This window comes from Poecile atricapillus, chromosome 9 (assembly GCF_030490865.1).
Source record: "Poecile atricapillus isolate bPoeAtr1 chromosome 9, bPoeAtr1.hap1, whole genome shotgun sequence".
Lineage (NCBI taxonomy): Eukaryota > Metazoa > Chordata > Aves > Passeriformes > Paridae > Poecile > Poecile atricapillus.
The window spans coordinates 9801448-9825348 of record NC_081257.1 but is presented as its reverse complement, the minus strand read 5'-3'; the positions used below and the strand labels follow the sequence as shown (position 1 = coordinate 9825348).

The following is a 23901-nucleotide window of genomic DNA, read 5'->3' as shown; positions in this document are numbered from 1 at the left end:
CGGAGCGGCCCCGCGCTCCGGAACGGGCGGTGCTGCCTGCCCAGCCGTTTCCTGCCCGGGACGCGGCGGAGCGGAGCCGAGCGGAGCGGAGCCGAGCGGAGCCATGACTCACCAGACCGGCATCCACGGTGAGCGGCGCCCGCCGAGCGCTCGTGTCCCCCCGGCCCATGGCGGGGGCTGCCCCGCTGCTCGGCCCCCGCCCCGGGCCGGGCTGCCCCGCTGCGCCCCCCGCCATCGGCACCCCCGGGGCCGCGCCCCGCGCATCCCCGGCCCCGCCGCGGCGGGCTCCGGGCGGTGTCGCGACAGCGGCGGCGATGGGGGCGATAAGATGAAGCTTCCCGAAGGAGCCGGCGGGTTTCCTGCGGTTTGCGGGGGAGGGGGAGACTGAGTCAGGCTCGGAGCGTTTGGGTGCCGGGAGGAGGTGCGGGAGGAGGGTCTGGCCCCGGGGTGCGGCGGGTGCGGGGCTCTCCCGCATCCTTTGTCTGGGCTGATGCTCAGCACCCGCCGCGACGTGCTCGGACAGATGTGTCAGGCACATCTGCCTGGCCACAGCCCCGGCCACCGCTCCCTTGCCTACGGGGATGCTCGGCCCCGGCTGCTCCCCAGCCCAGAGGAGCTGCGGAGAGCCCGAGTGAATTCCTGCTTCCCGATTTCTCCGCCCGCTCCCCACAGGACCCAGCCAGCACCCCGACACGACGGCTTCTGCATTTCTGAGTGTGCTTGGTGCATGACTGACTGTGTGTCCTCACGGTATTTCCCTCCTGCCCCCCGCCTTGCCAGCTCAATTAGCAGTATTAATCAGGAGTAGAGGTGCTGCATAATTTATGTAACCGAATCAATATGCGAGCAGGGATGTGAGAGCAGCTGCCCCTGGAGCCCTGCTCTGTGCGGTCGGGTGTGAATCCATCCCGCAGCGTGTCCCGGGAGGGAGCTGGGACATTGGCCTCACAGCTCTCTCTGGTTAGCACCTTTGTGCCGGGCTGGGAATTTGTGCCTGCTGGTCCTTCATGGCATGAGCATCCTTGTTCCTTCAGCATGGTCGAGAACATCCTCCCCCTCCAGTTTCTTCTGGAGAGTCGCCAGCAATGATGCTTAGATGTTTCTCCTGCTTCTTGCTCAGGAGAGCTGGTGGTTGTTGATGGTGTTTGCGTTCAGGTTCATTGCTTCTGGCTTAAGCTGAGATCCTGAAGTTCAGGCTCTAATTAAGTCTTCCTTGTTTTGTAAAACTAGAACAATAATTTAAAAAATTAAAAATCAGCAGGATGGACCCTGCACCCACCTGAGCTCTGGGTGTGCTGGCCCCTCTCTGCAGAGCTGTCTGTGGGGTTTGGGCAGGCAGGGCCTGTTGCACTGTGTGCCCCCGGAGGCTGCTGCCTGTTGCTCACTGGCCATGCCCGGCTGCTCCTGTGCTGCCGGTGCTGTCCTTCCTGGCACCCTGCAGCTGCCAGGGAGGGAGATGTGCCAGCTTGGGTTTCTCTAGGAGCACTGACCTTCGCTGACCTTGGTTGCCCACTGCTTGGCAAACTGTGCCCGGTGCTGGGAGTCACCGTGGGGCGTGACGTGAGGTGCCCTGTCAGCAGGAAAGGGGAAGGGACTCGACTTCCCCCAAGGAGCTGCAGCGTGCAGGGTGGGCAGGGACCTGATGATTCTGGCAGCAGATTCCTGCACTGGGGGTGGTGTAAAAAACTCCTGTGGTTATGGAAAATAGCTTGTATTGGGTGGTCTTGCTGTTGCAGCATCTTGGACATCTCTCCATGCCCTGTTGCGCCGTCTCTCTTCCGGGAAGCTGCTGTTTCCTCTCTGAATTCAAATCTGTCTCTCCAACACCTGTGATGCACAACTGGGGTGCTCCAGGCTTTAAGCAAACCCCCTCCTGAGGTGGGTTTGGGATATTTCAGTCTGCCCCACCCCATCACAGTGGTTGAATTTTTCTGTTTGCTCAGCAAAGAGCAGATTCCATATCAAATGAGGAACAGGAATCCCAGTGCTACTTTCATCCCCTCTGCTGAGGCACTGAGGTCTGTTGTTTGCTGAGGATGAGGGATTATGCACATCTTCCTGGTTTCTGGAGCCTTGTTATCTTTGTGTGCACCCAGCGTGTTCTGTTTTTTCATTCCAATTTCTCCCATATTTTCAGGAAGACATCTGCTCCCAGGGGAATTATGATCAGATTCCGTGGCTGGCTTAGAGGAGGTTGCAGACAAGCTGGTGAAGGATTTTGCTTGACACTGTGCTAGATCTGTGTGAGGCAGGGTGAGGTGGCGGTGGGGAACCCCCGGAGCAGCCTCCTGCTGCGATACTCCCACGTCATCCCAGCTTTTGGGGAGAAACAGATGGAGGGGAAGCAATGGCAGTGAGAGCTGGGGGGTCAGGGACTGCAGTCAGGCCTGAGCCTTTCCTGCAGGGACAAGGGGCTAATTATTATTTTTTTTAGGTATCCCAGGCAGCTCTCTTGAAGGTGCTGGCAAGAAAACCAGGCTGCCATGGAGACTGCCAGGCTGGGGAGGCGGTTGGAAGCTATCAAAGGTTGCTGTGGGCTTCCTGGGGCTGGAAACCTGCTTTTTAGCTACAGCTGGGAGGGTTCATTGAGTGTTTTTGCAGTCTCTGTTTTGCTCGGAGTAGCATTAGATTGGAGCAGCATTTGCTGCCTGAGCTTAGAACCTTGGGAAGGCAATGCTGAACCAGGGCTTTGATGCTGGTGGGAGGTCATCTGCTTTCAGTTGCTTCTGGGATCTCTTTCAAGACCACTGGGTAGAGGGAAAAAGTCTTTTAGAGGGTATTTTTTTTCATCTAGAAAGTAGAGAAATCAAATACATTTTGTTTCTTCAACCCAAAAATAGAGTTTGGTACCTGCTCTTTCTGGGGGAGGTGGCAAGATCTGGGGATAGGTGAGGACCTTTGCTCCCATCCACAGCTGAGCTGCCACTTTATCCCAAGACTGGATCTTGCTTTGGGAACACATCTGGTAGGAATGGATGTTTGGTTTGGGAGAAGCATAACCATGGTGCACATGGGCAGGAATGCTGTCAGGTGGTAAAAAAAGGGCAGTGAGCTGGAACCCAGGAGCTGCTGGGTCTGCAAAAGTCTTTGTGGAAAGCAGGCAGCTTCCTGGCTCTCCAGAGAGAAGAAGGAAGGACCTTCTCTGCCCATCCACCACATCCTTTGCCCCTCTCCTCTGGCTGTGCTGGGAGGCAGCATTGGCTCCTGAGGCACCTGGATGCACAAATTTGGGGGGCAGCTTTGGCATGAGGAGGGCACCCCCTAACCAGAGACATGTCACGAGGTGCCATCAGCCAAAGAGAAGGAGAAGGGCTGGCTGGTTCCTGGCCCTTTTTACTCATGGGGAACAGAGGGCACTGGGCTGCTGCAGGGATATTTTTGAGGAGCCAGACCCAGTCTCTCTTCTGGGGCCACCTTGGAGGTTGATGCCTGCTGGGGGTATGGCTCATATCCAAGTGGAGGGCACACCAGGATGGCCAGAAGGGCAGCACCAGTGGGAGAGCAGATAAATGCCCTTCAAACCCCTTGAAGTCAAGCACCTAAAGTGGTGGGATAGAGGAAATCCTTTGGAAAATGTCTCACTGAGAGACTAAATGCGGTGAAATTGTGGCCAGGGTCTGTCCCTGGGTGCCTGCCCCCTCCAATGCACAGACCAATGCTCTGCTGGTGGCTTTACTGGGCAGAGAGAAGGAACAGCAACCAGCAGCTTCTGCAGGCGAGGATGGACCATGTGTGCTGCACCACTCTGCCCGAGGATCCAGCTGATGCTGCCTGCAGGGCAAGTGCTGCCTACCCTGGAGCAAGGGAAGGGACAAATAACTCCAGTCCAAGGTGGCAAAGTGCAGACAAGACAGGTCCTGGGCACACGTGGAAAATCAGGTGTTGAGAAGCAAATGTCTAGTGTCAGACAGGTGGCTGAAAGTCTCTGGGCAGGATTTGCACTGAGAACCTGGAGCTGTCCGTGTGAAATCCTGCAGGAATACAGTCTAACCCCACAGAAAATTGGGAGAAAAGCTTTGCTTGTATCTCCTCTTACTCCCTTTTCCCCTCCACCCCACTCCCTTCTTTCTATTTTCTTCTGACATCTGTAGCTTTTTTCCTCAGACAAGATTCCCTGCAAGGACATATTTATTTTTTCCACGGTGAGAAACAAAATCCTCTTACTGCTTAAACTGACCAACTGTGTCCATTGGTAGAAAAGCTCTGCAGCAAGCAAGTTGAGCAGGCACTGTGTAAAGGAGTTACACTGGGATAGACTGAAGGGAAGGAATTTTAGCAGCAGCAAAGGCTGTTTTGTGCCTGTTGCAGTTGTATCCTTTCCTGCATGTCCAGACCAGGAGCTGGGCAGAGCTGCCTGGGCAGGGGAAGCGTGGGTAATGCAGATATAACCATGTTTTATTCATCACCATCTTGACTTCCGTCTGGCCAAGCATCCCTGGAACTTGGACAAGTTTTGCCTGGGTTTGTGGCTGGATTTTTGGCTGAGTTTCCCTGTTGCATCCCAGGCACGCTGTGCCCTGGACAGTGAAAGGGAAGCAGCCGCTTGCAGTCGCATCGAGTTGAAGATTATGTCCAGGGAATGAAAGATTGATGGCCGGAGGCTCGGGTTTCCTGTCGGGAGGGCAAGGTGACTTGATGTATTGAGAGAGGCATCTGTTTCAGGGGGCATGCATTATTGATCTGGGAGCTGGGCACTGCGTGGGGGCGATGGGGAAGGGTCAAACAAGCAAAAACCTGTTGCTGTCCCAACAAGTGGGCGAGAGGCTGGAGGAGGGGACGTGCAGGGACGGCGCTGTGGCTGTCGCCTCCATCCCCGTCCCACGGTGCATCCCCGGGGACAGAGTGGCTGTTTGGCTGTTGCTGTGGCTACGGCTGTCATCGCTGCCTCTCTCCCCCCTGGGCTCCTTGCAGCCCAGCTCTGCTCAGAGAAGCTAGCTGGGGCTGTACACAGCAGAAAAAGGCTCCGTTTGGGAGCAGTGTTTGGCAGGGTGGTACCCGCAAGCACCATCATTCAGCAGTTTGAACAAGAGCGATGCTTCAAGCCCGGCACTGAAATCTCCTGAGGACTCATCCAAAGGGGCACATCCCAGCACAGGGCAGTCAAGACAGACAGCAGGCAGTGTCTGTCAGTAGGTGCAAGGATCTGACTACCCTGCTGTTCCCTAAACTGGGAGAATTCAGACTTTGGTCTGCACCTTTTGGTCGGTGCTGCCAGAGAGGTGGCACTGTCCTGCCCTCCCCCCAGCAGCTCCAGTTCTCCTCTGGCTGTTTGCCTGTGGGGTCAGGGCCACCTGATGGCCACTGCTGGCCACCCATCACCTCCCTGCCACACTGTGAGCTGCCCCGCCTGGGTGCTCCAGAGTCATCAGCTGGCTCTGCTCAGCCCTCCGTCCCAAATGGGTGGCAGGTGCCACTGGGCTGGGAGCCTGTGTGGGACAAGGGGACCTGCTGTTATCAGGCTTCTAAATGCAGATTGCTCGTGAACAGGGGACAACTCATCTGAAGCCTACAAACAAGTGGGAGAGGGAGGTGCTGCAGGACTCAGTGGCTGAAGGTGATTTTGGGCTGTGTGGGTGGCTGAGGAGGCACAAGGTGCGTGTGCCCACCGGGTCTGCCGGGAGGATCAACAGCAGGGCTGCCTTGTGGAAAGGTCAGAAGGTTCCTCAGATGCTACTGAGCTCACACTGCCTCAAAGCAGCAACATCCCAAGCAACATCCATTTCTCAGGGCAGGGATGTCCTGGTGTCCTTCCCAGGGTTTGGTTACCTCAACATGAGATTTCCCAAGTGCCAAGGTGGGTTTTGATGTTTCTGCCTGGAAAACCAGTACAAGCTGTTCCTGATTTTCCTTCTCTTCCCTGGGCTGACCAGCTGCAGTTCCTTTGGTGGCTCCTGCACGCTGTGCCCTCTGGCACAGGTGCTGTCTGTGCTCTGCCTTGCTCCTTGCACGATGCTGAGCCTGGGCGTGCTGTTCGTGCTGTGCCTGCAGCCTTGTCAGCACCAGATAACACGGTCATGCTCTTGTTTGTGCCTTCACAAACGACTTTGCCTGCAGCAGCGTGAAGTGACTAACCTGGAATTGGCTCCTCTCTTCTCTGGAGCTGCTGGACCCTGCCCTGTCTGGTCCTTTCCCTGGTTATGGTACTTTGCTTCTTATTGAGTTTCATCCTATTTCTTTTTTTCCCAGCCCATTTGTCCAGTCTTCTGAGAGAACAGTGAATTTTTCTCCAGTGCACATTTGCATCTCCTCTAGCTTCCCACCTTACAGCTGCAGGAAGCACTATTGCAGCTGCCAGAAGTGTTCATGGAAATGTGGATAAACCTGGACCCACCACAGGTGCCCAGGACACCTTGCTTGATCCCACCTCTGATACCTCCCTGAGTGAGTTATCCATGTGGTTTTGTGTCCGTGCTATGGAGGTTCACCACCACCATGCTCCCAAGCTGGCATCTGACACTTGGAGACACTTAGAAGCTGAGCTGAGACCCCTGAAGCCCACAGGTCTCTGACCCTGCTGGAGGAAGTGTGAGGGATCTCATGCATCTTGGCCTTAATAGATCCACACTGGTTGTAGCCCAGCTTGGATTTGTTTCTGGATTATTTGTTCCAGGATTTCCCAGCAAGCCATATACAGAGGGTGAGTTGGATATGTGGGTCCCTTTCAGTCCCCTGCCCTGTTGCTCGTCTCTCCCTTGGTTTTTGTGGTTTCCTCACACATGGGTTTTTCAGCTCTTGAGTTGTATCCTGGAGATTCCCTGGCAGGGGATGCTATGAGGGACCATCTCCAGTGTGAGGTCTCCTCTAGCTCTTCCTCCAGATCCAACTTCTCTATTAATATTTCAGGCACGCAAGCTATCACGTCAAGTCTGCTGTGCCAATTAAGTTGTAATCATGCCGTAATGAAACAGTTGCTGAGTTCGTGCTCAAATCTTCGCTGGTTTATTCCTCTTCCTCTTCACATGCTCTTGCCTCTGCATTGTGAGAGGGAGAAGGGGACATTGGAGACACTCTGGTGTTTTTATTTCAATGAAAATTGCTTAAAAAAAAAAATAATCAGAATTAAATCTTGCAAGCCCCCTCTAAAGTTTTTTTGAAGGCTTTGCTGCTGTCTCCTCTGGAAACAGTCTCCCTTCTTGGAAGACCTTGTGGTATTTCCTGTGGTGTGCTAGGCTTCTCTGGTGGCATCCAGGCTCTTCCTCATCCCCTTCAACCCCTCGGTATTACAAGACCCCAGTGCTTGGCTGTCCCTTGTCAACCAACTCAACTTCCAATCATCCTGTCTATTGATCTTCAGGGCACTCCTAGCATTTCCAAGTGGGCTGCAGAGTTGCATTTTCCCAGATTCCTGATTTTCTAGACCCCCCGCCACCTGCTTTTGGGTCCTGGGAAGGATGGGGTCAGACTGGAGGGATTTGCAAGCTGGTTAGTGCTGCAGAGATTTCCTATTTCTTCCCTCAAGTTGATGCTATGGAAACATCCAAGAGCGATGTGGATGAGACTATTCTCTCATAGTTTTGCAGTGTAATAGGAATTGGTGAAACTTAATGCTTATTAAGAGCTTTTGTCTCCTGCACAAGGTTTCCTGGGTGTATAAATGTCTTTTTCTCTTCCTCTTCCGCCTTGTGTGTGTGCAATAACCACAGATGCTGCCAGAAGGAAACAGCCGCTCTCAACAGGGAAAGGGGCTAAAAATACCGGAGTATCCTTGGTTGGGCACAGCAGGAGCAGGCTGAGCTCCCGGCTGGCACTGGGACAGGGTGAATGTCTGCTTTGGGAACTGGGAGAGCTACATGCCTTGATGCTGTTGGAGGGAGCATGCTTGTGGTGGGATTACAGCACAAGTCTTCTGTGTGTCCCCTAAAATGCCATTTAAGGAGTGATGTGTCTTTGCCGGGGTGTCTGTGTGCCCATTCCTGCAGGGCCTGTCAGGATGGCATCTCCAGGTTTGTATGGGAGCTGCTGCCTGCAGGGAGCCAGACTGGGAGCTCTTCCTCACATGTGCCTCTTCTCTCTGTGGGAGGAGAAGCCACCCAGACCTGTGATCAGGGCAGGCTTTGAGCTGGTGGAGCAGATGCATCGCAGAGGCGTCACCTGTGGGGGACAGGCAGGAGTTTCCTGGGAGCTCCCCAGGGATTCCTCCTCCCTCGGAGCTGGGGGAGCTGCAGGCAGTGCCCCAGCCCAGGGTCTGCCTCCAGGGGACTGAGGGCACCACTGAGTGACAGTCAGTGGCCACCCATGTCCCTTGTGCAGTGCTGGGTAACATCGAGGCTCCTCCTGGGACTGTGCCGAGGGTGGTACCCGGTGCTGGAGGGACTGCAGGGAATGGATATGGCCCTTGTAGGGATGGCTGCCTTTGCCAAGTGCCTTAGCTGGGGATGCTCTTGGGCTCCAGGTTCCTTCCTGCTGCTGGCTCTTTTGGCACAGCAAAGCACTGGGAATGGAGGGGCTGCTGAAGGAGGTTCTGGGCACGGATCCTGGTGTGGGCTAAGGGGCTTCTGCTCAGGTCTCTAATCTTTGCAACACCAGTTTCTTGAGTATTTCTAACAAGCACAGCAGCCGTGAACCCACAGGGGCCCCTTTGCTGCACAGCTGAATCCAGGAAAGGGCTTGGGAGCCAGTCCAGGAGATGATCCTTGTCAGGGGGTTGGCACCTCAGAGCCACATCTGCTAGGCTTTGCCTTCACACGGAGTGTGTCCTGGCTGGCACAGGGAGCTCTGTGCCAGTGATGCCTCTGGGGTGGGCAGATGAAGCCTCCAGTGCTGGCTATGGGCTGCTCCTTCAGTATCCAGCTGCCTCCTGGTAGGATGCTGAAGACTGGCTGCCGTTGTCTGGTGTTCAGGGAGCGGGGTGAGGAGGAATGCTCCCCAAAATGTTTCCCAAAAGCAATCCAAGCCCTACCAGCTCCAGAACAAAACCCTGGGGCTATTGCCTTTCCCTTCCCCACGGGCTCAGCTCCAAACCAGCATCTCCAGTTTGGAGTTGTGCTGGTTCCCAGCCACTCGGGAGCAGCATCCTGCCGTGTGTCACAAGCCCAGGACATCACAGCCTGTCAGGACATCCTCCAGGCACCCCGACTATGCCAACCCTGCTGCTCTGTAAAGCGAATCAACTTGTCACTTGAGCTCTCCCTGCCTGCACTGGCCAAGCCATCGTCTAAATTTGGGTGATTATGTTCACCCAGGCCAAGTATCAGGTTCTCTGGATCACATGTGCCCCCAGCTGCTATTTAACTCTGACGCCTCAAGGAGATGCAGCACTTCTCTCCCAGCTTTTTGAGTTTTGTATTACTGTTGTTTTTTATTACAACTTTTTTGGCACCAGAGATTTAATTATTTTTGGGGGGTTTTTTTTTGAGTTTTAAATTTTTGTCCTGCCAAGTTGGTCCCCTTTCTGGTCAGTCACTGAGCAACCCAGCACCTGCTTTGATTGCTAGATCTGATCACAATGTTTTTGGTTCTTTCAGCCACCACAGAATTAAGGGACTTTTTTGCCAAAGCCCGAAATGGTTCAGTTCGGCTCATCAAGGTCATCATTGAGGACGGTAAGTCCCATTTTTAAGTGCTTTGATTTACAGTCTGCCTATTCTCTGTTTCCTCTCCTCCTTTCTTCTTCACCACTGCGGTGCCAGCTTGTGTTTTTGGAAACCTCAGCAAAAATGCTGCTGGGGCTTTGGGGCATGTGGCAACCCAGACCTGAAATACAAGCCCAAACTTTGGGTGTGCTGGTGAGCAGCTCTTGGCGCCCCAGGGCAGCTCCAGTGGGGAGCAGTGACTTTGCCAGCAGAGCAATACCAGCCTGGGATCGGTGCTCTGTGGGGGCCTTTGCTGCTGCTGTGTCAGATTTTATTGTGGGATCCCTGTGACAGGCTGCTGCAGGGACCCTGGGACCTTTGTTGGGGGTGATGCACAGGCATCTTCTTCCTCAGATGTGTCATCCCACACCTGGCAAAGAGATTCTGGGGGCAGGGGGGTGCTCTGTGGCTCAAGGACCAGCACAGGCCCACAGTGGCATCCCTTGAGGAATGCCACACTGTGAGACCCATCCTATCCCATGGGGCTGCCCAGGGTATCCTGCAGCCCAGGATACAGGCTGGCACCAGCCTTGCCCGTGTTTGTTCCATGGAAGGGGTCCTTCGGGTGGCCTCTGCATCTGTCAGGCAAGTGAGCAGAGCTCAGCACTGATTGAATGTCCCAGCAGGCGGGGAGCTGCCCTGGTGTAGGTTTTCCATCACCTTGGCCTCATACAATTGCATATGAATGACTTGTTTCTCACGGGGACATTACTGCCCTGCCAAGCTGCTGTCACCACCTCCCCTGGGTGGACCACCAGTGCACACACCGAGGTGGATGTAGTTGTAACGAGCCTGCGGTCATAAGGAGCCCACCTGACCTTTGGAGAGGCCACAACGTCCTGTTCAGAAGAGCAGCGTGACTGGAAATGCACGGGACACATCAGTGGAGCTGCAGCAAGGCTCAGCAGTGTTGGCTTTGTCCTTGGCAAGGTCTCCATTGTTGGGGGATGAACCATCCACGTTGTTTCTTTGGAGTGCCTTTGACAACAATTTTATGCTCTCAGCTCCTTTTCCTTTTAAAAAGTGGGAATCAGGTTTGTGTTAGGATAAGTCATGCCTGTCCCTAAGCCTGGATTTGCGGTGCTTAGGGCTTGTGCCACTGGTTTGGGGTTGTGGCTGCTGATGCCAGCGAGGGAGACTTTTTATCACCAATGGAAAACATTTCCCACTATCTCTGCTCTGGCTGAATGGGATTTATTTATCTGTCCATTGTCAGCAGCAGGGCCACCGCTCTTCTGTCACACAGGAGACATCAGCCTGCTGGTACCCAGCAGAGAAGGACCTGTGGGCACTAATGAGTGGCCAGGCAGATGGCACAGCTAGCCAGATGGATGCTCACCCTGGAAGGGAGGTGTCCAGAACTGCCTGGGGGAGGACATGCCAGCTGCCCTGCCTGAACAGGAGATGTGCAAGAGGAGCCTCCCTCTCTGCTTGATGGCTTGAAGCACCTTTTGTCCTCTGGAGAATTTGTCTTGGGGCATTTTGGAGCAGGCAACAGTGAGTAGAAGGAGAGGAAGGTGGTGCAAGGAGCCTTATGGCAGATGCTCTGTGTCCAGACATCTCCAAGACCACTTTTGTGGCTGAGTCACCCTTTGGGAGCAATTTGAGAAGTCATTTTTCCTTTGGAGAACTACTGGGAAGAGCTGAGATTGGATGGAGGAGGGAGTAGGGCAGCAGGATGTGCACCAGGACTCAGCAGCAGTTTCCTGGCATGAGAGCAGCCTATGCTCTAGTGTGTTTATAGATGATGCCGCTCCTCACTGTCAGCAGGATTTGGGACAAGATTTGCTTTGTGGACTTCCCTGTTGGATGCATTTCTTTACTGATAGGTGATGGTGTGCACTGAGTTTTGCAGATTGGCACCCACCAGAGCTGCGGGCAGGGCTGCCTTGTAGAGGCATTCCAGAGCAATGCAGGGAGTGCAGGGGGCACCTCCAGGGCCAGAAACACTCCCAGCTCTGCTTTTCCCACAGCAGCTCCTGGTGCAAACAGCCTGATACAGCCAGTAACTTTGCTGAAGAGTGTCTGAAGAGTTTCCACTTTCTGACACTTCCCAAGGAAGAAAATTTGTCCCTGAATGGGTTGAGCAGAGCTGCAAAGAGCTCAGGGGAAAGTTGAAGGCTGCCAGCTCACAGCAGCTCGGCTGGGGTCTGGCTGAGTCACAGCCCGGGAATAGCCTGGGGTGACTCAGCACTGATTGCTTTGTGAGTGAGGTGTTGGTTTGTTTTGCAGACAGAGATACCCTCGAACTGCCAGTGGGTTTGGCCCTTCGAAATTCCTGCAGTTTCTTCCGGGTCTCAGACCTTTGTGATGCACAAATCCATTTACTGAGCTTTGTGTTTATTTTAGGAGTACACTGAGGTTTTTATGCTTTCCTTTCTTAAAACAGGTAGTTTTGCCAAAGGTCAAACACTTTGTTCTCTGCTGTCCTTGTTACTGAACCAGCAACTTGTGGTTGCACAGATAACTGGATTCAGTAGTGGTGGCAGATGCTGGGGCAGTGCTGGACAGGGGAGGGCTACACTGCTGTCATAGGGGATGTCCTGCCTGGGTGGGAAGAAGGGTTGAGTAATTCCTCCCAAACCCTTCATTCCTCAACTATTTTCCATAAAAGCTTTCCTGCCATGAGATTTGAAGGTGCTGAGCTGAATTGGTTGGGAGGGACAGGACTGTGCCCCAGCCAAGGGGCTCCCTGGCTCCCAGTGGGCAGAGGTCCTAGCAGGGCATGTGCCCAGCCAAGCATGCCCTCAAGTGCTAATTGTCCAAGACACCAAAACATTTTGCTTTGGCACCTCCAGAATTTCCTACATCTTGTTCTGAGTCCCATAATCTCCCAGGTCTTTCTGCATCTACAAATGGAGTAAAAATACAGGCTGTTTTCCAGCAACCTACGCTGGTATCCTCAGCACCACCACTCTTCCACCACCCAGCCACTACAAACCTTGATGTGACCCTTGCCATGGTGCAGTCCACTGGTGTGGATTCATGTCTGTAGGATGCCTTCACCAGTGTTTAAATCCCAGCTGAGCATTGCCCAGCTCACAGGGCTCACAGTGCCACTGCCACCTGTGTAGCAGCTGAAAACAATAGCTCGGGGTGTGTGTGAAATACACAGATTGCTTCCAGAGGCTGGGGCTCTCCTGGCAGCATGGTCCCCTTCCAGGCTGGGGACTGTGGGACATCCCTGCTGCCCCCACACATGGGCTTTGGGTATCAGCTCTGATTTTGACCCCTGACATGTTACAGGGAATCCAGTGAGAGTAGCTTCGGCTCATCATCCTGGATTTTGCTGAGACCATTACTCTTCTCAGCACCCAAACTGTTGGTGGTTCTCCGTGTCCCTGGTGAGGTGTTCTAGTGACCCTAGGGCCTGTCCAGGTGGGATGGGGGAGGTCTTGTGTTCCTCTGTGAGCAAGGAGGGATGGCTGGGGACTGCAGAGCTGGAGGGAGCAGAATGGGAGGAAGCCACAGGTGGTCACCAGAGAGGAGACTGTGCGGGTGAGGAACACAGGAGGGGAAGAGATGATTGACAGGAGGCTGGCAGAAAACCAGCCCTCCACAGCAGCCACAGCCCCATGGTCATCCCTGGGAAGGTACACTCCTGCATGTGACTCGAGGTCATAATTTCTTCTTCTGCAGTACAGTATCATTGGTGGTGGTGGAGCAGCAGTGAGCCCTTAGTGAGCCGCCACCTGGTTCTGCAAGATGAACTTTGCTTTCTTTTGTCTAATACCACCTTTCCTGTCTTCTCCTTCCAGAGCAGCTCGTGCTGGGAGCCCACAAGGAGCTGTCCCGGCGCTGGGACGCTGACTATGACACCTTTGTGCTGCCCTTGCTGGACGAGCAGCAGCCGTGCTACGTCCTGTACCGCCTGGACAGCCAGAACGCCCAGGGCTACGAGTGGCTCTTCATCTCCTGGTCCCCCGACAGCTCCCCGGTGAGCTGCAGGCCCTGGCACCCAGCCCAGGGACAGGGATGGGCTGGGGGAGCTGCAGGGGGGAGGAGGTGCTGGCCAGAGGACTTTGTCCTGGGGCTGTGGTGGAGTGTTCACACCCTAGGTCATTTCACAGCCTGGGCTGAGAAATGGAGACTGCTGTGGGGATGGGAAATTTCTTAAGACACAAAGAGATGCACTGGGACTATGTCTCTGTCCTATTTCAGTGCTAGGTGAGGAGATGAAGGGGCTGGGATGTAGAGGGGGGAGTGGTGTGGACCATGAGGCCAGGATGGAGACACCCCACCATGGCTCTGGCTGTTGCTGGGAAGAGCTGGCACTGACACTGGTTTTTCTCCAGCCTGGCCCTGCTCTGCTTGAGGCTGATGCAGAGTGGCTGCCAGCCCTTCTCTAGGCCTTGCTCCAGGTCACTTTTAAGTGGCTCTGTGGTATTTGTGCCTCCTCTAACCCAGGTGCTGGTGGGAAATGGTGCTCTGGAGCTCAGGGACTAGAAAGCAAAGCATGGAATAAACTGATGGATTGTGGGCAGCGCTTGGCAAGGCTGCAGCCACAGAAATAGCCCTGGTGGGTTTTCCCAGCTGATCCCTGCTAGGGATGCTGCCATTATAAATCAGACTGAGCTAGAAACTCGTTGGGTCCTCCCCAGAGAGACTGAGGTGTGTGCAGCCTGTGGTGGGATGGTGGCTGTGAGCACTGGGCACTTCTCTGGTGCCCGTGTGACAGCACTGCCACCCCTGTCCTGCAGGTCCGGCTGAAGATGCTCTACGCTGCCACCAGAGCCACCGTGAAGAAGGAGTTTGGTGGGGGGCACATAAAGGACGAGATGTTTGGCACAGTGAAGGTACAGTGGTGGGTCCTGGGCAACCTTTTGGGTCTGACCCTGAGCTTCAGCAGCCTGCCCAGGGCTCAGTTTGTGGGTGGTGGGATGTGGGATGCTGGTGTTTGGTGAAGGGAGCAGCAGGGTCTCGGTCCCCCGTGCTGCTCCCTGAGTGACCAGTGCTGCTTTCTCCTGCCTGCATGGCTGTGGTCTGTGATAGAGAGCGTGGAGGAGGTGGGAGGAAGGCTGCAAGATGTGGAGCTTTATGCTGAGTGGGAGAAGAAGTGCCAGGTGGTGGCACTGTCACTCCAGCAGTGGGAGCTACCTCCATGCCAGGGTGATCCGCTGCCTTGTGTGGAGGTTTCTCCTTCTCTTCCGTGGGCAGAGGGAGCTGCACAGCCAGAGACTCCTGGACATGAGGTCTGCTGGGGCCTCTGGTACTGGTGGAAGCAAGGGAGCATTCCTGCTCTTCTCCAAGGTCCCTCTGCTGCTCCTGGGCTATGGGCTCTGCCTTTCCCTCTCACTTCCATGCTCATGAGCTTCATGAAACAGCCAGAGGAGCCCACTGGCACAGCCATGGGAGGCTGGGGAGGGGCAGGGTGGTCAGAACACACAAATCGAGTGTGGCATTTGCATGGATGAACCCAAAAGCCTCAAGGCTGATCCTCCTGGTCAGGAGGCAGCCCGAGACTCACTGTGTTGCTCAAGGCTGGGGGTACATCCAGCCCTGCAGCGATGACCACCCGTGACACTTGCCCTGTGCCTGTGTCTGCAGGAGGACGTGTCCCTGAGCGGTTACCAGAAGCACGTGTCCTCCTGCTCTGCCCCAGCCCCGCTGACCGCGGCCGAGCAGGAGCTCCAGCAGATCCGCATCAACGAGGTGGGTGTGCAGCTGAGCTGGGGGTGTCCAGCTGAGCTGGGGATGTCCAGCAGAGCTGGGGATGTCCAGCAGAGCTGGGGGTGTCCAGCAGAGCTGGGTGCCCAACAGAGGAGCCTGAGGCCCTCTGGGCACAAAGGGATGAAGGATGCAGGGAGTGAGTGTTCAGTTGAAAGGGATGGCTCATTTTTACTTCGCTCTCTGCTGTTTAAACCATTCCTGCTCTTCTCAAGGTGGATGAGCACCCTCACAGTCAAATTGGTAGCATAAAGAGGAATTTGCACTGCTCTTTTTTTTCCCCCTTGCTTGGGCATGAGCTCAGGACTGTGTTTTGCTGACAGTCAGAAGATGGTTTGGGGCTGAATGCAGGTCTCTAACCTGTGGGTATTGGACCAAAGGCCAGAGCTGAGTTTGAAGATAGGGAAGGCAGGAAGAATTCAGGCTTATCTTTGGACTGCAGCAGCATCCTCTCCCATACACTTCCTTTATGTCTATAAATATGAGAGATGCTGTCCCAAGAAATACAGATCTTAGCCTGTATTTGGGGGTTTATATGCTGGAAAGGATGTGGAAGTGGCACGGGGTAGGGCTGGGGACACACAAGGCTGTGTCACCTTTGCTCCCTGCTGGCCTTTCACAGCCTCTGTGGTGCTGTGACATGCTGAGGCAGAAAAGGGGGTGTGCTCACTGTGTGGGAAGACCACTTGGAAGCAGTATTTTTTGTGGGGAGACGGGGGAATTTCCTTTAGATGCATGGGAAGCTTTCCTCACTAGAGGAGCATCCTTCTCTTCTGCCTGTGCTGAGGCTGTGGCACTCATGGATGGATCAGGACATGTGTGGGAGATGTGAAGCCAATCAGCCTCATGGCATTAATTAATAGCACAGACGAGGCAGGAAGTTTCTACCTGTTGAAGCAGGTCTGGGGGTGGTTTCCACCTGCCAAAGCAAGTCTGCAGGTGGCAAAGTTGAGGGGCATTTGGGAGATGCCACCAAGGGGTGGTCTTCACTAGGTGGGTCTTAGGGGAGTTATCCCAGCTCCCAGCCTGGAGAGCCTGGGCAGAATTTGTTTTGGGAGCTCCGAGGGGATTCCCATGTTTGGAGAAGAAACAGATGCTGATGGTAACTGTGTGGCTTGTTTTGCACCTTGGGACATCTGGACTTGATGATCCTTGAGGGTCACTTTTGACTCACCTGAATCTGTGATCTGCCATCACCTTGTCTGGCCTGTGCTGCAGGATTAAGTAGTTTTGGGTGGCTGTTGGGGTGTGTTTTACAGGGTTGTATGGCCCAGGTAAGTGGTGCTAGTGATGCTCGTTTATCTGCCTCATTCTCCTTCCCTCCCACCCTTGCCTTTGTGAGATGCAGCTCCTGGATGGAAGTGCTGCTGCTGTGTGGTTTGTTGAGGGTTATTTTAAGGGTGCATGTCCCCTGTGTCAGCTTGGGCCACAGGGAGGAGTCACTGACATTAAGAATGAGATGAAGATGAATATGTTTTTGCCCGTGGATTTAAAGGTGGGAAGCAGCCAAGTGCTGAGTGTGCTAAGGGGTCTCTGTGTTGCTGTTGCAGCTGCTCAGCCTTGGTTGGACATGGAGCAGGAGGCAGTGGGAGCTATTATTTTGATGCTTGGTGCTGTTCTGGCCTCCCAGAGGTAGGAAATCTCAGGACTGCCAGTAAATGCAGGTTTGAGGCAGTTTCTGGAGCCCCACAAATCAGATGGCTGAGATCGAGGGGGAGCGCATGGGAGCAGCTCACAACCTGCTTGGTACAGAGATGCCTCCAGCCTTGTTCCTCGCCTGCAGCTTGCAGGGTCCCTTGTGCACAGACTGTGGGGGCTGGAGTGTGCCTGCACATGACAGCTGAGTTTGGAGGAGCAGATCCAGTGTGTGGGAATGGGTGCTGAGGGTCAGCACTGACCTGGGAATCGGCCCTGGGGCAAGCCCTGACCTCAGCACTTCTGCGTGTCTGCCCAGGCCCCTGCAAGGTCCAGGACCTTGTGCAGCCCCTTGTGTTCAGCCAATCCAGTAGGATTTCAGAAGTGACACAAGGGTCATGGTTTCTTTAAAAACCACAGGTGCTTTGCTGTGCCCCTCGCCTGGAGCTGCTGCTGACTCCCAACCTTCCAAGACACCAGCCAGACTTGCAGCCTTCACCCTGCACATGCCTCTGTTTCTGGTCAGGCAGAAGCTGCCTGGGATCCTCCCCAGCCACCAGATGAATGCAGAGAGGGGATGGGAAGAGAAGGGCAGGATAGCCTGAAGGGACAGGTGAGGGCTGCAGAGCCAGCACAGTGGCCTCGACACTGAGCAAGGAAGGACTCAGGTTTGCACATCCCCCACGGAGCTGTCCAGCCTTTGGGAAAGCAGGATTTAGGCTGTGGTTTAAGGATGTGATGGACGGAGGTGATGTCATGAATTAACTCCACTTTTTGGTATCTGGGTGAGAGCTTGTGGAAATTTGCCACCTGATTTATAAATATATTTTTAATAGCTGGAAAATGCCAGCTTTACTGAGCTGATAGTTGTCAGCAGACCGTGGGCTAAGAAACAGCTTTGGATTTGGCATTGAGCTCAACACCCACGACTGGGGAGTCTTTGTAGAAGTGTTGCAGGTTCAGAAACAGAGGTGGAGGGGGAGCTGGGCATATCCCATTGGTGGGCCCATGGGACAGGGGAAGGCAGCCTGGGAGCTGGGAGAGGAGGTGGGAGAATTGAGGAGAAACACGGGTTTGTTGGGTTTGTTGTTGCTATCGCAGTAAGGGCGTGTCCTTCACAGCTGCCCCGCAGTGTTGGTGCTGCTTTGCCAGAACCTTCCCATGAGGACTTTGCCATAAGACAGAAAAATGCTTCTTAGGCAGGGTCAGCACCACGCCAGGAGGGACAAAAGAGGAGGAGAGAGTCTAACCTGAAGGAAAGGAGATAAAATAACCTCCTAGGCAAGCCTGCTGCTGGCAAGGTTGGGAGGCTGGGTTGCAACACATGCTCAGCTGTCCCGTGCACTGCTCCTAGACTGTGCCCTGGGGAGTGTTTCAGGCAGACAGTTTTTAATGCTTTTGAAAAGGGAAGGAGTAGAAAATACAGAGGTATATGGGGGAGTTGATATTGCTGGGACAAATTTCCATCTCTTGGTGGTTTTGGGCTTCAGTGTGCTTTGTGTCAGAGCTAAGGTCTCTACGGTCCCATTGTAACTCTCCTGGTCTTCTTGCATTTATGACAGAGAAAGCTGGGGTTCTGGAGGTGTTGGCAGTGGTAATGTCCTTGTGCTGCACCTCTCCACAGGATGGGATGGTAGGACAGCTGAGCTGGAGGTCAGCTGGACTTTGTGCCCACCTGAGCATTCCCGAGGGACACCCTGCTCATCCTCCAGGATGCTTGGCATGGAGAGAGGCTTGGGCATTTTTTTCTTCACAAACCTTCCATATGTGCTCCTTGGTGGAAGATATTCCAAAAGCTATTGCTGCAAGTGCTGGAACTCCTCCAGACACTGGGCTGGGGCCATCCTGACTGGGGAGCCAGGAGGAGATGGGGCAGGGATGGGCTCTGCACAGGGATGTTGATGGAGACCCTGCATGCCCAGGCTCTGGGCTGGCCAGGCTCTCCCTCCTGCTCCTCCCCAGCACTGGCATCTCCTGCGTGGCTTTTTGCTGCTCTCCCTGCCCTCATTTCCAGGATCAGTGTTCCCTGCCCTCCAGCAGAGAGGTGGTGCAGCTCCCTCCTCCTGGCACATCCGTGTGTCCCCCAGCCCTTCCCCTCCCACACGAGACCGCCCTCCCTGCGCCGGGTGCCATTGACAGTGTGTCTCCTCTCCCCACGCTCGCAGGACTCCTGTTCCCAAGACTCGAGCACTGAGATGGTAGGCTGCTCTGCCCGCTTGATGCCCGGTTTCTCCTTCTCCTGGCAGTGTTTTCCTGCATGCTCTGCTCCGGGCATCTGGCTCCATCATCTCCCCCGGGGTGTGGGCACCGCGTGGGGCTGCTGTAACAAAGGGCAGCCTGTAACGAGACCCACTTTGGTGTTGCCGAGTGGTTTTGAGATGTCAGCACAAACTCTTGTGTTTCTCTTGGCATGCCTTGACTTTTCTTCCTTTTCTCTATCAGGGGGAGGGAAATGAAGAAAGAGAAAAAAACCCCATAAAGGTTGGACTCTATCCAAAATCCCCAAAACCGATCCCAGAAGAAAGGGACCCATGCTCACTGCAGAGCACCTGGGATAGTGTTGCTGGAGTGTTTCCCTGGGAGGGGGTCTTGAGGTGGGAGGGGCTCCTCTGCCATGGGGTGACGCCATCTCCCTGTATTCTGTGGCAGATGGTGGGGGGCTGTTGCTGCTGCCCATCGCTGGTAGAGTACCCCGACCCCGAGGAGGTATGGTGTGCCCGCCGCGTCCTGCCCTTCTCCCCTGGTCCCCAGCAGGGACCCTGCTGTGGCTGGATGGAGGCACCTGGAGCGATTTGATGTCTTTGAAATCTCCTTCTCTCCCCTCTTTGAAGTGGGGTTTGCTCTCCTGGTCCAGGGGGTTTGCTCGGGAGATGACTGGCAGCTTCTGCCTTGTAAGGGTTGTGGGGGAAACAGTGTCTGGGATCTTTCTGAGCTGTGGATCTCCAATCCCCAGCTCCGGTGCTGGAGGGAATGTCTGTGTGCTGCAGTTAAACCCACTGAGGAGGGTGGGGTGCCCAGCTGAGTGCTGTGATTTCAGGGTTTCCCTGTCACCCGCAGGTTGCAGTCGGAGATGATAAGAGAGGACACGTGCCAGTGCTGGTCACAGCATCCGTGCCAGGGATTCACTGGGAAACGTTGGTTTTGAGCTGGGCTTTGCTGAGAGTGAAGCAGGAGGTGTGGGGATGCATGGCTGGGGCCGGGTGATGTCCTGGAGAGCTGGGATGGTGACAAGCACCACCATCCCGAGCCTGGCTGACTCTTGGTGGTCTAATGCCATGATCCCTGTGGGGCAGGTGTCAGACAGCTCCTTGGATGAGAAGCCTTTAGCTGCAGAACCAGCTGGTTTTCCTATTTCTCCTTTCCTCACCCTTTGCCACTGTGCCCTGACACGCGAGGTGGTCTCCATCCCCAGGTGAAGACGGAGATCAGCGTGGAGAGCAAGCACCAGACGCTGCAGGGCCTGGCCTTCCCCCTGCAGCTGGATGCCCAGCAAGCCATCCAGGCTCTCAAGCAGAAGAAAATCAACTACATCCAGCTGGTAGGTCCCTCACACGGCTTCTCTGTGTCCCACTCCCCACATCCTGCTACTGTCTCTCACTCCCATCTGCTCCCTGTCCCCTCTGTCCATCAGAAGCTGGATTTGGAGCGGGAGACCATCGACCTGGTGCACACGAGCCCCACAGAGATCACTGACCTGCCCAAGAGGATCCCCCAGGACTCTGCTCGCTACCATTTCTTCCTGTACAAGCACTCACACGAGGGAGATTACCTGGAGTCTGTTGGTGAGAGCCTCAGCACTGGGAAATGCCAGTTTGAGCCTGTGCCAGTCCCTGTTTTCCCTGGACCAGTGGTTGCATGGGAAGCAGGCAGGGATAGGGATGGGGATGGTGCATCAGGAACCCTTTAGTGCCAGGTGCAGTGCAGGTCTCTGGGTGCTCCCACAGAGGATTTGGTGGTGACTGGTTTGGTTTCCTCCAGTGTTGCAGGATACCAGGGGAGATTTGGGAGGGGTGGTGGATGGGATGCTCACCCTCTGTTGCTGGATGTTACCTGGGACTCTGGGCTGGAAAAGCCGTGAGCAGGGTGGGATGCAGCCGGTGCTCTGTGGCCATGGGCCCGGGCAGTGCCACAAGCCCTGCCCTCTTTTTGCAGTCTTTATCTACTCCATGCCCGGGTACAAGTGCAGCATCAAGGAGCGCATGCTCTACTCCAGCTGCAAGAGCCGGTTGCTGGACACTGTGGAGCAGGAGTTTTGCCTGGAGATAGCCAAGAAGGTGAGTGTGAGCCTCCCCAGAGGTGACAGAGCCGGACACAGCCGAGGGACTGTGCTGCAGCCTTGGTCCAGCCCCTCTGATGGGCTTGGGGGGCAGTTGGGTGCCCCAAAGGTGGGTGGCAAATCCCAAGGGAGCTGCTGAGCCCCCATTTCCCGTTGCTGGGCGCAGATTGAGATCGACGACGGAGCGGAGCTGACGGCAGAGTTCCTGTATGAGGAGGTGCACCCCAAGCAGCACGCCTTCAAGCAGGCCTTCGCCAAGCCCAAGGGGCCCGTGGGCAAGCGGGGACAGAAGCGGCTGATCAAGGGCCCGGGCGAGAACGGCGAGGACAGTTAGATCCCGCAGGGCCGGCGGTGAAAGGACACCATCCCTGCGGCGCTTCCCGCCTTCCTCTCCGCTGACCTGGGGATCTTTCCCTCCATCTCAGCCTTTTTTTGGGTTTTTTTTACCTTTTTTTTTCCTGTTTCATTCCTTTTTTAAACATCTGGATGGCTTGTTGCACCTGGGGGCAGAGCGATGGGGAGGGTTCAGGGTTGTCGCTGTTTCTTTTCCTGGTGTCCTTGTGCGAGCCCCGGGGCTGCAGGGGGAGGACGGGAGCAGCAGAGCCATGTCCCCAGCCTTGCTCCTGTCCCCCTCAGGGTCACAGCTCTCGGTGTCCCCTGGGTGACTGAAGGACACACTCACCTGAAAGCTGCTCTATGCAAAGGGAAGGGGGTAGAGTTGGGGATTCCTGTTTGAAAAGAGAAAATGCTTCTTTCCCTGCCCCCCTAGCCTCCAGACTTTGTTCCCCTGTCCCACTCTTGGTGTGCACGGCCCCTCTGCCCCAGGCCTGGAGCGATCCTGCACCCCCTCAGGGTGTGGGCAGGACCCCCTGTGGGGTGGGCTTTGCTTCCTGTGGGATGGGAGTTTCTCCCAGCAGAGAGCCAGGCAGCGGGAGGTGGAAGTTCCCCACTGAGTCCTGACCTCAGCCTGGACCTGGAGAAAGGTCACTCTGCCTTTGGGTGATGTTTGCATCCCCTTTTTGAACTGCCCCAGTAAGGTTTTCCACCTCAGAAGGAGCTGTTACAGCCCTGACTCGGCCCTGTCCCTGTTTAGGATGGGAGCTGAGGGGTTCCTGAGCCCTGCTCCCCCACTCTCCCTTCCCCAGCCCCCACCATTACCTTACCCCCCAGGTTCTCAGCTGGGTCTCTGGGCTGGGGCAGCCCTGTGTCTCAATAATCACATGGGCTACCCCAAATCCTTGTGTGGGGGAGCATGACAGCCCCTGTGTGCCCCCGGGGATGTCCCCAGCCACCAAGGGCCATCATTGGCTCCACGGTCCGAGCTTGGCACTGTGATTTGGGCTGCACTGGGGGCCTGGGGGGAGAGCACCTTGCTGCTGGGTACCAGCGAGGGCTCGAGAGCCATGTGCCTCCCTGAGAGGATGGAAAATGGGTCAGTGAAACCTGCCCTCTGCTTTCCAGCTGTGGCAGTGAGCGTCCCGATGTTGCCTCGGCCTCGGCGGAGTCAGGGGGTTGAAGCTGGGGGGAGCAGAGCACACTGTACTGAACGCTGTATTTTCTAAAGAATAAAGTATTTTTAAAACAGTCTGATGCTCTTTGGAGATCCCTGGGTTCCCCATGTTTGGGCATTTAGCAGCTGTGGGCTCTGGAGCTGCAAAGCAAATTGCTTGGACATCACAAGCCAGGAGCCAGCAACTCTCCCAACCTGCCTGCCCTGGCTGAGCCCAGCCCTCACCACCTTGAAGGACATCCACGCTTCAGTCCAGGGGTCTGGCACAAGCACAATGCCTGACAGAGATTTTTACACTGAGCCACTCCAGCAATGCCCAGAGCTTGAGCTGGCTGCAGGAGGCAGCATCCGTGCTCAGCCCAGCTTTCCTTGTTTTAATGGCTGGTGATTTTGCAAGGTTGTGAAGGTGCTCCTGGGGCTGTTCTATTGCCTGAAGTGAATTCCTGCCTGGCCATGGGGAGGGAAAGCAGGACGATGCAGAGCCAACAGAAGAATTCAGAATGCAGTGGGGTCTGCCAGCATCCTAGGCTCCAAATTCTCCAGGTCAGGGCATTGCCATGTCTCAGCTTTACCCTCCATGCCCAGGATGAGATGGAAGATTTGCAAAGCCAGCTGTAAAATGTTAAAAAAAAAAAATTTAATAATAATAAAAAAAAATCCAACCCTGCATCAGTTTCCCTTTGACATGGAGGAGGAGGGAAGATGCTGCTATGCAGGAAGCAGCCTCAGTGCAGGAAAGTTCCCTGTATATAAATGCTAATAAGCCTGGCTGACGCCACCAGAGTCATTTGACAAGCTGAGTCACCCTTCTCCTTCGGATCTTACTCCCCTTCTGTGCTTGGTAATTTTTAACTTGCCCAAATATTGAGGGGGAGTAAGGGCTGTTCCTCTTTTCCCACCTGTCCCACTCACTGTCCCCACCCCCTGCCAGTGCAGCCGTCCCAGGTGACACCCCCCTGTGCCAAAGGCCCATGGTCATGGGAGAGATGGCCAGGAGCAGCCCAAAGGCTGGGCACCCTCCCCATCCTATCTCATCCTGTCTCCTGTCCCACCCCATCCTATTCTGTGTGCTATCCTATCCTCCAGCCCATTCTCCATCTTTCATCCCTTCCTATTATCACCTCTCCCCTCACATCCTATCTCATGTCCCCCATCTCTTTCCACCTCATGCCTTCCTTTCCTGTCCCAGCTTCTCTTTAGTTTGATTTAAAAGTCTCTGCTGCTGCCTTGCAAAAGACCTG

At 55.1% G+C, this 23901-nt stretch overlaps 1 protein-coding gene across 2 annotated transcripts; it reads left to right on the top strand.

Annotated features, from left to right (window-relative positions):
- The first annotated feature begins 16 nt into the window (after window positions 1–16).
- On the top strand, window positions 17–22735 carry TWF2 (twinfilin actin binding protein 2). Of its 2 annotated transcripts, XM_058845091.1 has the most exons (10): window positions 56–128; window positions 6187–6637; window positions 9465–9542; window positions 13331–13509; window positions 14273–14368; window positions 15120–15224; window positions 20287–20412; window positions 20506–20656; window positions 21027–21148; window positions 21317–22735. In XM_058845091.1, exons 2-10 carry the CDS (start codon window positions 6538–6540, stop codon window positions 21482–21484), a joined length of 1125 nt encoding a protein of 374 aa, XP_058701074.1. In that variant the 5' UTR covers window positions 56–128; window positions 6187–6537; the 3' UTR covers window positions 21485–22735. The 2 variants fall into 2 exon arrangements, with proteins under 2 accessions (XP_058701075.1, XP_058701074.1); XM_058845092.1 differs by lacking the exon at window positions 6187–6637 and having other exon boundaries at window positions 17–128.
- Window positions 22736–23901: the final 1166 nt, after the last annotated feature.